The sequence below is a fragment of the Carcharhinus amblyrhynchos genome, chromosome 19, assembly GCF_965287045.1.
Source record: "Carcharhinus amblyrhynchos chromosome 19, sCarAmb.v2.hapA, whole genome shotgun sequence".
In the NCBI taxonomy this organism is placed as follows: Eukaryota; Metazoa; Chordata; class Chondrichthyes; order Carcharhiniformes; family Carcharhinidae; genus Carcharhinus; species Carcharhinus amblyrhynchos.
In genome coordinates, this window is record NC_137342.1 from 38,681,422 (window position 1) to 38,696,349 (window position 14,928).

The 14,928-nt window shown below is 41.5% G+C and overlaps 1 protein-coding gene across 1 annotated transcript in view; it reads right to left on the reverse strand.

Moving 5' to 3' along the window:
• LOC145355625 (uncharacterized) overlaps positions 1-14,928 on the reverse strand; it is a 190,526-nt gene that overhangs the window by 90,261 nt on the left and 85,337 nt on the right. Inside the window, exons 29-34 of the mRNA XM_080207869.1 lie at positions 10,184-10,228; positions 7,744-7,779; positions 5,530-5,565; positions 5,255-5,311; positions 4,396-4,467; positions 2,246-2,317 (exon numbers count right to left, since the gene is read on the reverse strand). Coding sequence (XP_080063995.1) covers positions 2,246-2,317; positions 4,396-4,467; positions 5,255-5,311; positions 5,530-5,565; positions 7,744-7,779; positions 10,184-10,228 — 318 coding nt within the window. The remainder of the gene's footprint in view (positions 1-2,245; positions 2,318-4,395; positions 4,468-5,254; positions 5,312-5,529; positions 5,566-7,743; positions 7,780-10,183; positions 10,229-14,928) is intronic.

A 14,928-nucleotide genomic window follows, 5' to 3' on the forward strand; every position in this document is an offset into this window, starting at 1 on the left:
TTGAAAATTAACTGGGGTACTGCAAAGTACTGACAGCATAGAAACAGGCTCTGCGGCCCAAAAATTTCACAGCAGATTTTATGCTCTGCACAAATCTTCTCTTAATCAAATCCCACCAATGCGCCTTTCTATTTATTGTAAGACTGCACCGTTTGATTCCTTAATGGTCTATAGATATTGCTAGCTTTACTTAAAATATTCAGAGTTCCTTATGACTGACTAGTCTCCCCTTGTTAGGGTGTTGGAGCTCGCTACTGAATGGACTTTTTCCCTGCACTGTCACAGAAGATGCCATCTCCTTGGCCCTACACTCAACCCTGGAACACCTAGATAACAAAGACACCTATGTCAGACCCCTATTCATAGACTACAGCTAAGCCTTTTTCCTATGAGACATATATACAAACTTCATGGTCCAGGGCTCAGCTCCTCTCTCTACAATTGGATCCTAGAGTTCCTTCTCGCAGACCGCAGTCAGTAAGGATAGGCAACAACACTTCCTCTACGATTATACTCAACACCAGTGCTCCACAAGGCTGTATCCTCAGCCACTTATTATATTCCTTATATACCTATGATTGTACGGCCAAATTCCCTCCAACTTGATGTTCAACTTTGTGGATCAGATCTCAAACAATGACGAGACGGAGTACAGGAAGGAGATCAAGAATCTGGTGAACTGGTGTGACGACAATAATCTCTCCCTCAGTGTCAACGAAACAAAGGAGATATCATCGATTTCAGGAAATGTAATAGAGGCCATGCCCCTGTCTACATCAATGGGGACAAAGTAGAAATGATCGAGAGTTTCAAGATTTTAGGTGCCTGGATCACCAATAACCTGCCCTGGTCCCTCCATGCAAAAGCTATAGTTAAGTAAGCCCACCAATGCCTCTACTTTCTCAGGAAACTAAGGAAATTTGGCATGTCCACTACAACTCTCACCAACCTTTACAGGTGCGCCATAAAAAACATTCTTTCTGGTTGTATCACAGCTTGGTATGCCTCCTGCTCTGTCCAAGACTGCAAGAAACTACACAGGGTCGTGAATGAAACCCAGTCCATCACTCAAACCAGTGAACTGTCTACACTTCCCGCTGCCTTGGAAAAGCAGCCAGCATAATCAAGAACCCCACGTACCCCGGACATACTCTCTTCCACCTTCTTCCATTGGGATAAAGATACAAAAGTCTGAGATCATGTACCAACCAACTCACAAACAGCTTCTTCCCTGCTGCCATCAGACTTTCGAATGGACCTACTTCATATTAAGTTGATCTTTCTCTACACCCTAACTATGACTGAAACTCTATCTTCTGCACGCTGTCCTTTCCTTCCCTATGTACAGTATGCTTTGTCTGTATAGCACGCATGAAATAATACTTTTCACTGTATACTAATACATGTGACAGTATCAAACTAAATTTAGAAGGCATTTTCAGTGATTTGACACATTTCCCCATCATCTTTTTCTCTCTGCATCCATTCCAATTTTCTCTTCTTACTCTCCTATCAATAAAATCTAATCCTTGTTCTTGAAATAGCTCCAAATACATCACCCTTCCTAGTGGCATGAGAGATCCAGATAGTGAGCTGATAACAAGCTACTTAACCATGAGAGGCATCACTGCTGAACCCCGTTCTGTAATTAATGGATGTAAAATCTTGGAAGAGTCTTACTCATATGCCAGGAATCCTAATTTATAAAATTTAGCTTCACAATGTTACTTAAATGATTCCAGAATCATAGAGTAGAATTTAAAGCCCCTCTTGGTGACGTGTTTGGCAAGGGGAGGGCATAGGTGGCAGGTGGTGGTATTCAGCTAGCAGTGAGTGAATGAGTCACTGCACAGGAAACCCGAAAATCAAAACCTGTTGAGATTGTTTGTGGGCTCTCAGATGCCTGAAAAGGCGTGAGGGGCTGAATGGCCTTCTCATGTTCACATGATATCTTTTATTAACTATGAACAAGCGTCTTAGGAGATAACAAATGGTGCTTGTTCTTCACACTGACATCCACGGTGGAATGTCAACTGCCATGACTTTTTAATTGTAAGTGCTAAACTGCATCTCTTTACTGGAAACTCGTCTCTATAATCATATATAACTGGAAGGGAGTTATAAGTCCAACCTAAGGGCTCCAGATTACACTTAAAACATCTCAAGCTTCACTATCACCGTGTATGCCACCATTTCAAACAAGCTGGTGTTCTTTACGGCACCAAGACTAGATGCAGGTACAAACCTTCTGTCCTGCAGGACCTCTGGCCCCAAATAACCCCATTGATCCTTTCGATCCTGGCTCTCCTTTGTGACCCTTGACAGAAAACACAAAAATAACCAAAGATCATTAAATGACCATGCACAATCCTAAAGAAGATCCTATCAAACAAGACCATGGGAGGAGTAAAAAAACATTCAGCCAATCAAGCCACACCTTCTACAATCATGAACAATCAACCAACTTATCGACTCTATCTTACCCACACATCCACCCATCTGAAAATGAAGCAAAACTTCAGATTATTCATTCAGACTCGCAGTCTGAAGATACTGAGATAAAATGGTATGATCCCTGATACCACTCTTGTAGCAGAGAACAATACTTAAAGGGTGCGTGTGGGCCAGACCCTTTCCAGCAACATTACAGTCCTTTCTTCATATGCTTCACACAACTGAGCCGCTCTGCCTTTAAGTGCGGGATTAGTGAATATGTCCCATGCAACATTTGATCATCTTGGTCTACACTTGTTCCCATTACATTACACACTGCATTGATTGCTCTTGCTGAGAATTTGTTCCATTTACCTTTGTTATTTTGAAGGAACCACCTAACATGTAATTTCAAGTGAGGTTTTGTGTCTTCGTAATTTTTTTTATTTCTGAATGTTTACGGGTTATTTGAGTTGTTAAAATTAACTGTTAGCATACAATGGAGGAATAATATAGTAGCTTGTCTTTTACCTTCAGCAAGTTTATTCTATATCCAGCTCAGCAGGGATACAAATTTTCCCACAGTAATTGCTCTACTTATGTCCACTTCTGGAGGTTGAACCAATAACCATGACTCATTTTAACAAGGCAATTAGCTCAACAATGTAATTACCAAAGCAGGCACTTGCTGTTACATTAGCAATGGACAGTGTGACTCCAGGAGGACAATTCTTCCAAAAAAATTCTAAGTGTCAAATTCACAGGAAAACTGGAGTAATTCACGCTGTTTTTTCAGTGGGAGTTCACACTAGAATCTTCCAACTCTGTGCAATGCAGAGGCCACTAGTATGAATATCATTAGATTTCAGAGGGCAGGGCCTATTCCCAGGGGCTGGGAAGTTGAAGTTAGTTGAAGTGTCAGTCTCTCATTTGCTGGCCAGCTCAATCGTTGGCTAGCCTAGGACCCCCACAGTACTGCCCCACCCCAACTGCCCCCTCCCAGGCCTGATTGTGACCCCCAAACATTCGACGGCCAGGCCCAACTCCCCCATCCTGAATGGCTCTACAGCCCCCCCCAGGGCCCCAACCACTATTCCCCGCCCCCAATAGGCCCCACCATCTTGGTACTGCCCCATGCCTGGTGGGCAATACCAAAGTGCCCCTGGGTATGGATACCGCCCCTTGGTCAATGTCAGGGTGCACAGGCTGACACTGCCAGGGTTCCCATGCCCACGGGGGATCACTGCCCCACCACCCAACCCCCTGTGGGGCCTTGATTGCCCCACTTCACTCCAGTAGGGGCATCCCGCTAGTTCCCCAAAAGTGGGGAGCTAGTGTCATTTCATTGGATTGAAACACTCCTGGCGGCGGTTGGGGAGGGAGGTCGGTGGTGGAGGTGGAGAGGCTAGCGGTCCCAGAAAATTCTGGACTTACTAATAGCATTTAAATGATATGTTGAATACTATTTAAATGCTAGCAACACCCGTCCCCTGCAGCTGAATTCCGGTGCCGCGCAGACGATACAGGAAATCCGGGTCTGGGAAATGCAAGCGAGGCATGAACGGTTGTTGTGCAATTCTTCCAGCCTGCTGCATTAATTTTTTAAATCCTGCAACAGGATGGGAAAATCGCCCCCCTGATTGTTGTAGAATGACATTGCCTATTGTGTCAAGAACAAAAGCCGCTTAATATTTATAGGAGGCAGCAGGTATAAGTAGAATCGGGATGAGCAAGGCCATAAAATCCCACCCTATATATCTCAATAATGTCACCTTTCATTCTGCTGAACTCCTGTGATTACAGGCTTAACCTAGTCAACCTCTCTTCATAATAAAATCCCTCCAAACCTGGGATCAACCTAGTGTACCTTCTCTGGACTGCCTCCATTTGTTTCGATAAACTCAACACTTTATTGATTGATTTCTACCCAGCAATAGTGATGACAGGGAATGAAACCTTCACCTTAAGTCCTGGAGGCCCATCTTCACCTTTCTCTCCTTTATCACCATCAAATCCTGGTGGACCTCTATCACCCTAGAAGAAAGGAAGGTCCATGATTACAAAAAGACAGCCATAGCTCCCATTAAGCTTATTTATTTTATAGACTGTGTACAATGTGTTCTATTATAGACTCCATTCAATAAATGTAATCTCTTAAGATAGAGTTATGTGACGTTACTTAAGCAAAACATTGAACTCCTATCTGATCTTCAATCCTGCATTATAGATCCTTGACTAGTTTCCTTTTATGGTAATGATATTCCCCAGTCCCTGCAGCTAAGGAGTCAACATGTTCATGCAGCTTTTGGTTATCTCTTCTGGGCATTATATTAAAGTGTAAACATAGGTTTTGTGGTCAAGTCTCTGAAGTGAGGCTTGAAACCACAATCTTCTGGCGCAGCAATACCATTGAGGTAATGCCAACACCAGATAACCTAAGAGGAAAAAACATCATTTCAATTTCAAATCTCACCTTTGGCTTGTTAATGGTATACTTGTTAGTGATAGAAATCTATCTGCTGTATATACTGAAATTCTCAGAACTAAATGCACCAAAACAGGCACTGTGGAGACAGAAATCTTACAATCACAGATTATTACAGCACAGAAGTCACCCATTTGGTCATCATGCCCATTCTGGCTTTTTTATTAGAGCCACTGAATTCATCCCACATCCTTGCCCTCATCCCACGACCCTGTAGGTTGTTCCCTTCAAGTCTTGCTTCACTTGAGGAATCTTTAACTGGAAAAGCCTAGTTATTAGGATCATAGAGGTATGTGGATGAGATAACTTTACACAACAAAATAAGCATTTTCTTACTTGTTCACCCTTATCTCCTTTGTAACCTTGGGGTCCAGAAATGCCTTGTGGGTCTCCCTAAAGAAAAGAAATGTAAATAATTACTGACAAGAAAATTGCCAAAATGTGAAATATATCAGAAACTATTGTTATAATAGATTGCTGAAATAATTTTCAAAGGTAATTGGATAGTTGTTTGATGAAAGGGGAATATTAACGCTTCAAGATTGGAATAAATGATTTATCTGGAGTAAAACAAAGACTTGTTAGGCCAACTACCACAAGTAATTAATTACCTTATCACCTTTAATTCCTGGTATCCCATTAGCTCCCTGAAAAGCAAACAAAAACATATTTGCATGATTGGTTCTTACTGAAAAACGGTTTAGCATTTCTAAGCTTATTCTGAACTGGAGAAGATGGAAATCATTTAGATCACAATTCATATGAAAAGATGTGGTTAAAGACAGTCATAAAAAAGAGGAGGGAAGTTGACAGATGGAGGGGTTGTGGGAGGGGCTCCAGAATGCAGGGTCTGAAGGCACAGCCATCAACAGCAGTGTCAAAGAAGATAGGGTTGGGTAAAGGTTACTGTAACAGGGAAGTTCAAAGCTATTAAGTGAATGAAAAAAAACGAGGATATGAATTTTAACTGGAAGCTAATGTAAGAGAAACGGTACTTTGTGCAGGATAGAAACATAGAAAGACGCCATTCAGTCCATTGAGTCTACACTGAATCTCCGAAAGAGCATCCCACCCAGGCCCTTTCCTCCACCCTATCCCTGTAAACCTGTACATTTACCATGGTCAATCCACCAAAACTACACTCTTTGGACACCAGGGGCAACTTAGCATGGCCAATTCACCTCACAGAGGTCTGACGACTTTAGGTTGGTGGAAGATGGAAGATCCTTAAGGGGAACAGTTGAATCATTGCGTCCAGCTGTGACAAAGGTTTGAATGAAGATTTCAGCTGTAGTTGGGACTTATTAACTTCCTAGGTCCCCACATATGTGGTATTCCTGTAGGGAACTTTCTTAAATAAGATTGTTATCTTGTCCCCAGGCACCAATCAGAGCCAGGGAGTGATCATTGGAGCAGACAGTAAATGTGTTACATTGAAGATGAGTCAGAATTTCCATCAAGTTGAAAATTTCAACATTTGGTCACATGCCAAAGAGCACTGGGTCAATTAACCAAAACTAACTTGTAGCTGTGAAACCAGACATTAATAGGATTGGAGGAGAGCAGGGTGGAGGGCAAGGATTCTGGATGAAATTAAGTTAATCACACCACCTCCATACCTACCCACACACACTTCTCTTTTATCAACTGAAACAGATACATTGGCCAGAATTTTACTGGCACGCCCGCTCCGATTCTGGGGGCGGGCGAGGCTCAGAGAACAGCATTCTTCATTGGCCTTGGGCGGGATCATACGAACCTCAGATGGATGTGCTGGTAAAATTCTGCGCATTGTTTTGAAGTTGAATCACCCCAAGTTGGATTGTATCTTCAGTGAAATGCCACTTAGAATGTAAACAAGAATAAACGAGATTGCTAGCAATGAACTGGATACATTCTGACTGCAATGTCTAAATGCTTGAACATTAACCTCTCTAGAACTAAAAGATACTATTGGTATCAGTGAAGGATAAATTATTTAACTCTGCAGCAATATTTGATGCATTTGGCGAATGGAGGACCGGAAAGAAATTTAAAGTACAACAGGAATACTGAAAAGATTTTCTTTCTGACTTTATGGACCAGAGTGGTTACGGAGTTATGAATGGGGCGGTAGTCATGTTCCAGAGGTATGCCCGTTCTAGGAATGACACTCACTCCTTCGCATGAGAGCCACAACAAAAATAGCAGAATCTAACAAGTGGAAATCTCAGTTGAACTTTCACATTGCATGCAGGAAAAAGTCTGCAATTGCCATCACTCTTTGAGCCAATATAACAAAGGCAAATGGAACCTGACATCAATTTGTATCATCTAGCTATACACACAGCAATTGGAGATTGACCTAGTTACCAGATCATCTCTAATCACCAGTGCAGCATTGCTTTTCTCCAGAATGCAGGGCCTGTATGCAGAGCCACCAACAGCAGTGTCAAAGAAGGTAAGGATGGGTGGACTGCTGTTGGTGTCTGTGCCAAGTATTGATTAAACCATTAAAAATGTCACCTTTCTGAGGAGTCACACATTCCAAACTGGCTCCATTGGTTAAGAGGAGCAGTAACCAGAGAACAAGAGTTGGTAACCAGAGGATTAGGGTTGGTAACCAGACGGTTAGGGTTAGTCACCAGAGGGTGAGGGTTGGCAGCCAAAGAACAAGAGAACCATTTTCAAGACAATGGAGAAAGAACATAGGACTGGAACTAATTGGATTGCTCTGTCAAAGAACTGGCATAGGCAAATAGACCTGAATGGGCACCACTGTGCTGCATGATTCTATGAATTAATCATTAAGATCTGTACTTCACCTATTTTGCTGAAGTTTTTACCTTTTCTCCTTTCTGACCAGGCAATCCTTTCAGACCCTGTCAAGAGGACATAAGATGCAGTTATTTTTTCAATTAATTGGCCTCTGTTACTGATGAAAAGCAAAGGCAACAGAACAGTACATCTAACTAGTGGAATCTGACGAAGAAGCAAATTAGTAAACCTTGGAACGGTACATCAGAAACTATGACAGAGCTCCTGTGACATAACTTATATTTAAAACTTAAAAAAGCAAAGACCTTCCAAAGATTTAAAACATAGCTTTGATGGGTTTTTAGATTGAAACACTTCCCCACTTCCTATGAAGATATTGACTCATACTGGATGAACCTCACAAGCCATGAGACAATTGGAAAGGGAGGCATCAATAGATGCAATGTATATTGGCAAAACATTATTTCTATCAATAATAGTAAGAGTGGAGTATGGAGACTTGGGGAACACATAGTGAAGTTGAATTGCATGTCCACACAAGTTTTTAAAGATCTCAAGTTGCTCTTACTAGTGAGCAGAAAATATACATGGAACAGGGACTTAGTTACTTGGTCTTGTAGAGTCATATTGATAGAATTATGTGGTCCCATGTAGTTCACAGGTCACAGGTTCTCCCTGCCTTGAGGAACTGAAGTGAAATGGACCATGAAGACCTACAAGGCTGCTTAACAGGCTAAAATAGCTATTGGTGGTTTTACTAAAAGAGATTAACATTTTGTTATTCCATTTCAAGCATTTGTTATTCATGCTTTGGGGATTTGAGATGGCAAAGCATAGGTTCTCAAGAAACTGTAAGGACAGAAATCTATTCAGCTCCCTCCACTCTCTACACTTCATGAACTCTACCTAAGACACTTCAACAAACAAGAAAGCAGATGCCAGAATTATTCTGAGTTATTTTGATGGAGTCATCAATGATGAATTTCCAAGAGATTTAAAATGAGCATATGTAACTCCCATATTCAAAAAGGGAGATAAAGCCATACCTGCCAACTGCAGGTGCATTAATCAATCAGAATTTTTTTTATTCATTCAATGCATGTGGGCTTCAGTGGCTAGGCCAGCTTGCATTGCTTAACCCTAATTGCCCTTGAGAAGATGGTAGTGAGGTGTCTTCGTGAGTCGCTCCAATCCATTTGGTGTAGGTACACCAACAGTGCTGTTAGGAAGGGGGTTCCAGGATTTTGACCTTGAGACAGTAAAGGAATGGCGATATATTTCCAAGTCAGGATGGTGAGTGCCTTGGAGGGGTACTTCTAGGTCGTGGTGTTCCCACGTATCTGCTGTCCTTCTAGATGGTAGTGGTCGTGAGTTTGCAGATGCCATCTAAGGAGCCTTAATGAGTTCCTGCAGTGCATCTTGGAGATGATACACTGCTACCACTGTGTGTCTGTAGTGGAGAGAGTGAATGTTGGCAGAAAGGATGCCGATCAAGCAGGGTGCTTTGTTCTGGATGGTGTCAAGCTGTTGGAGCTGCATTCATCCACATAAGGAGAAAGTATTTACACTTTGTAGATATTGCATAGGCTTTTGGGAATCAGGAGGTGAGTTACTTGCCACAGGATTCCTAGCCTCTGACCTGCTTTTTGTAGCCACGGGATTTATATAGTAGTCCACTTGAGTTTCTGGTCAATGGTAACCCCCAGCATGTTGATAGAGTGAAATTCCATGATGGTAATGCTATTGAATGTCAGGGGCAGTGGTTAGATTCTCTCTTGTTGGAGATGGTCATTACCTGTCACTAGTGTGGTGCAAATGTTGCTTCTCACTTGTCAGCCCAAGCCTGGATATTGTTCTGGTCTTGGTACATTTGGACATGAACAGTTTCAATATCTGAGGAGTTGTGAATGGAACATTGTGCAATCATCATGTTTGACCTGATGCCATGAGACTTCCTGGGGTCACAATAGGATCCATAATGAGAAATAAAACAGAAGAGCACATATATGGAAAGGTCTTGATAAATGACTTCCAAAACAGTTTTAGAATGGATGAACCTTGCCCAATCAATCTCATAGACTTTGTTTGACAAAGTAACACCTTGAAAGAAGTTAGTGAGAAAATAGCAGAGGCTCAGATGCACAATCTTTCAAGCATCTTTGAATATGAAGGAAATGTCAGACAACTGGAAGGTGGTCATCCTAACAGTCCTGTTTATCATTGCTGGGTCAATATCCTTATGGAATGGCTGACCTAGTACCATTGTACATGTTATAGTGGAAGACTTAATGATACCTGCCATTTGATTAAAAGGTAACTCCAGCAGGGACTGAGACCACTATATCCTTTTGACACCAGAGTGCTGATATTTCTGCAAGGCATGGAAAGTAGAGAAGGAGGAAATGATAAAAATATATATATATAATTTACCACCCTGACTTCTGAAGAAACACTTCTTTGAGACAGTTCCACCCATATCGATTGGCCATTCACATTCCAACAACTTACCATGAGTCCTGGGCTACCAATAGATCCAGAAGCTCCATTAACTCCCTAGCATTCAAAAAAAAGAATGCAAGTTAGATTTTTGATCAGTAATGCAATCTGTTAGCATTTAATATCCCCTTCTGTATTCATTCAGTATATTGAGTGTTTATCATTAAATGACAATCTGACATGACCCTTGTAAGACATTTTGATTCAGACAGAGCACTGAAGGTGAGGTTTTATGAGCTAGCTTGACTGCTGGTGTTAATAATATTATGTTTTAGTAAAATCATTATTTTTCATTCAATCTTAGACTACAACATTGTAATACTGAAACAGGTTTAAAACCAGAAAGTTACTTCTCAGTTACACGTGGTGTACCTCAAGGGTCTGTTTTGGGGCCACTGCTGTTTGCCAATTTTATAAATGACCTAGATGAGGGTGTAGAAGGATGGATTAGTAAATTTGCTGACGACACCAAAGTTGGAAGAGTTGTAGACAGTGAGGATGGATGTTATAGTTTGCAGAGGGACATAGATAAGCTGCAGAGCTGGGCCGAGAGGTGGCAGATGGAGTTTAATATGGAAAAGTGTGAGGTGATTCACTTTGGTAAGAATAACAGGAGTACAGAATATAGGGCTAATGGAAGGACTCTTAGTAGTGTTGATGAGCAGAGAGATCTCGGGGTACATGTGCATAGCTCCCTGAAAGTTGGCACCCAGGTTGATAAGGTTGTTAAGAAGGCGTACGGTGTGTTAGCTTTTATTGGTAGAGGGATTGAATTTTGGAGCCGTGAGGTCATGTTACAACTGTACAAAACTCTGGTGCAGCCGCACTTGGAGTATTGTGTACAGTTCTGGTCGCTGCATTATAAGAAAGATGTGGAGGCATTGGAAAGGGTGCAGAGGAGGTTTACCAGGATGTTGCCTGGTATGGTGGGAAGGTCTTATGAGGAAAGGCTGAGGGACATGAGGTTATTTTCATTGGAGAGAAGAAGGTTACAAGGTGACCTAATTGAGGCATACAAGATGACCAAAGGGTTGGATAGGGTGGACAGTGAGAGCCTTTTACCTCGGATGGTGATGGCTAACACAAGGGGACATAGCTTTAAGTTAAGGGGTGGTAATTATAGGATGGATGTCAGAGGTAGGTTCTTTACTCAGAGGGTAGTAAGGGCATGGAATGCCCTGCCTTCAGCAGTTGTGGACTCGCCAACTTTAAGGGCATTCAAATGGTCAGTAGATAGGCATATGGATAACATCGGAATAGTTTAGGTTAGAGGGTCATTAGATTGGTTCCACTGGTTGGTGCAACATCGAGGGCCGAAGGGCCTGTACTGTGCTGTAATGTTCTATGTTCTCAAAGGGAATATTATTTCTATCAGTAGCCTAATATTCTGTCATGCTCTTCAAAGAAGCTGAAAATATTACATAGTTTGGGCTGTAACCTAGTTATGATTTATTGTAATTTGTTTAAGATTACATTAGACAGTTAAAATATGCTATAGGTAGTGATAATCTCCCATATCTCAGAGACAGGGAGAGAGGAGAGAGAAGGAAATAGAGAGAGAGAGATGAATAGAGAAAGAGATTGATCAAGAGGGAGAGAAAAGTTGAAAGAAGGAATGAAAGACAGCTAGAGAGAGAGAGATGGATAGAGAGGGTTGAGAAATAGAAATGGATAGAGATATAATATGAGAGAGATAGACAGAGGTGGAGAGGGAAAGAGGACAAGAAAGAGGGAGCGGTGGACAGAGAGAAGCTTACATCTTGTGATGCTACCGTATCATTAAGAATTGCATTTTTAAGCATGTTCTTTTGTGGCATCACCTGTCTGCTTAGATATCCTTTTATTGCCACTTAAATGGTTTAAATGGGGTATTGTTTATTTTTACTCTGGGTCTAATGCACTTGCTGGGAGTTTACAATCTTTTGGATTGTTAGGCGAAGAATGATTACCAGGTCAGGTGACAGGAGTTTGTTTCCTTTGAGTTTGGTTCAAAGTCAGAGGCTGTCCTGGTTTTCAGGCTGCAGACAAGTTTTTTCTCTCTCTCTTCTTGGTATTGTAAATTCTGCTGGCTAGCTGGAAGTAGATCTTCTTGTCTTCCTGGAGTGAAATTCTGCTGTAGGTAGGTTTTCTAGCTAGTACATAGAGGCAAGGATTGCCTCTGTCTCTTGCAGTAGTTTGCTTGCTAAAAGCTAGAGGCAACAGTGGCATTGGGCGTGACTTTATGGCCTTGCTCGTCCCAAAACCATAAAATCCCGCCTGAGGTCAACGGACCTTCCCATGCTCCGCCCTTCACCCACTCTGAATACTGTGGCCGGCAGGATGGTAAAACTCTGGCCATTGTCCCTACCTCGAGGCCTGCCACTAGTTACAGGACTAGGAAGTCAGAGTTTCAATTCTCCAAACAAAGTTGCAAAATGATGCAAGCATTCTTATTTCCTGAGCTAATCCCAAAGAAGTTGTTTATGGGATTCGTTTGGTTGGAACAGTATTTAGCCGTTAAGGTTTATACAATACCATGGTTGTTTTTTTTTCTTGTTTGTAATTGGTAAAAGTTATTGCTAATTTTCTTTTTATATGTTAACTATATCTTTAAATAAACTTTGTTTGATAAAAGCTCCCTTGTGGATCATTTGAATCATATATGAACTGAAGCATCTCATGCTTACCCTAGCCAAATTCAAAGTACAAAACTTATGGTCTAAAATTTGGAGTTTATGACCGGGACTATATAGGAGAGAGATGGAGAGAGAGGAAGGCAGAGGGACAGTTGAATATAGAGAGAAAGAAATGTATAGGGAAGAGAAGGAAAGAGAGATAGAGAGAAAGGATGAGAGATGGATAGAGAGTAGTTGAAAAGAGATGGATAAAGAAGGAGAAAGTGAGAAGAAAGAAGAGATCAATAGAGAGAAAGGGATGAAGGGAAAAGGGAAACTGATATAAAGAGAGAGGAAGGGTAAAGAGAGAAAGGGAAAGAATGGTTTTAAATGGAAGAATCTCAGTATCTCACCCTACGACCAGGAACACCTCGATGTCCCCTTGGTCCTTGGGCCCCCAATCCAATGTCACCCTGTGATAAACAATAATTATTTATTTATTATGATTGAATAATAAACAAATGAAGAGTGCATCAGCGATAAGGCCAGAGTTTGCAAAAATAGTGAAAAGACAGAATTAAACGCTCTGTATCTGAATGTTCAACTGAATGTTATTGGATGAACAGCCAGCACAAATGGAAATAAATAGGTATGACCTGAAAGTCATCACAGAGACATGGCTGCAAGGTGACCAAGGCTGTGATCTGAATATTCAAAGGTAGCTTACATTTCAGAAGGATAGGAAACTAGGAAAATATGGCATCCTTGTAAATGAAGGATGGCATTAGCATAATAGCAAGAGGTGACTTTAGTTTTAAAAATCAAGATGTAGAATCAGTTTGAGTAGAGGTAAAAAAAAAGCAAAGGAAAGAAATCACTGGTGGGATAGTTTATAACTCCCTTAAAATAACTGCACCATAGGACAGAATATACAGGAAGAAATAGTGGATGCTTGTAAAAAATATATCACAATAATCATGGGTGATTTTAATCTACATGTAGATTGGGTGAATCAGATTGGCAAATGTAATTGGAAGGTGAATTCACAGAATGTATTTTTAACAATTTCATAGAGCAACATATTGTGGAGCCAATCAGATAGCAATCTGGTAATGTGCAATGAGATAGAATTAATTAATAGTCTCATAGTGAATGAACCTCTACATAGCAGTGATCATAGCATGCTTGAACTTTGCATTCAATTTGAGGATGAGAAGTGTAGGTCTAATACCTATGTTATAGTCTCATAAACAATTACATGTATTTTCATCCAGATTTTTCATGTTTGATAGATGTTTTTCCTTGTTGTTAAAACTAATTAGCACTCCTGTGGCTCTTCCTCCATGTTGACCACAATGTGGAGATGCCAGTGTTGGACTGGAGTAAGCACAGTAAGAAGTCTCACAACACCAGGTTAAAGTCCAACAGGTTTATTTGGTAGCACAAGCTTTCGGAGTGTCGTTCCTTCTTCAGGTAAGTGAGGAGCTGTGTCCACAAACAGGGCATATATAGAAACAAACTCAATTTACAAGATAATGGTTGGAATGTGAGTCTTTATAGATATTCAAGTCTTAAAGGTACAGACAATGAGAGTAGAGAAAGGGATAAGCACGGTTAAAGAGGTGTGTATTGTCTCCAGCCAGGACAGTTAGTGAGATTTTGCAAGCCCAGGCAAAGTCGTGGGGGTTACAGATAGTGTGACATGAATCCAAGATCCCTTTTGAGGCCATCCTCATGTGTGCAGAACTTGGCAATCAGTTTCTGCTCAGCGATTCTGCGTTGTGTGTTGTGAAGGCTGTCTTGGAGAACACTTACCCAAAGCTCAGAGGCTGAATGCCCGTGACTGCTGAAGTATTCCCCGACAGGAAGAGAACACTCCTGCCTGGTAATTGTCGAGCTGTGTTCATTCATCTGTTGTAGCGTCTACATGGTCTCCCCAATGTACCATGCCTCGAGATATCCTTTATTGCAGCGTATCAGGTAGACAATGTTGGCTGAGTTGCAAGAATATGTACTGTGTACCTGGTGGATGGTGTTCTCACATGAGATGATGGCATCTGTGTCGATGATCCAGCACATCTTGCAGAGGTTGCTGTGGTAGGGTTGAGTGGTGTTGTGGTCACTGTTCTCCTGAAGGCTGGGTAGTCTGCTGTGGACAATGGT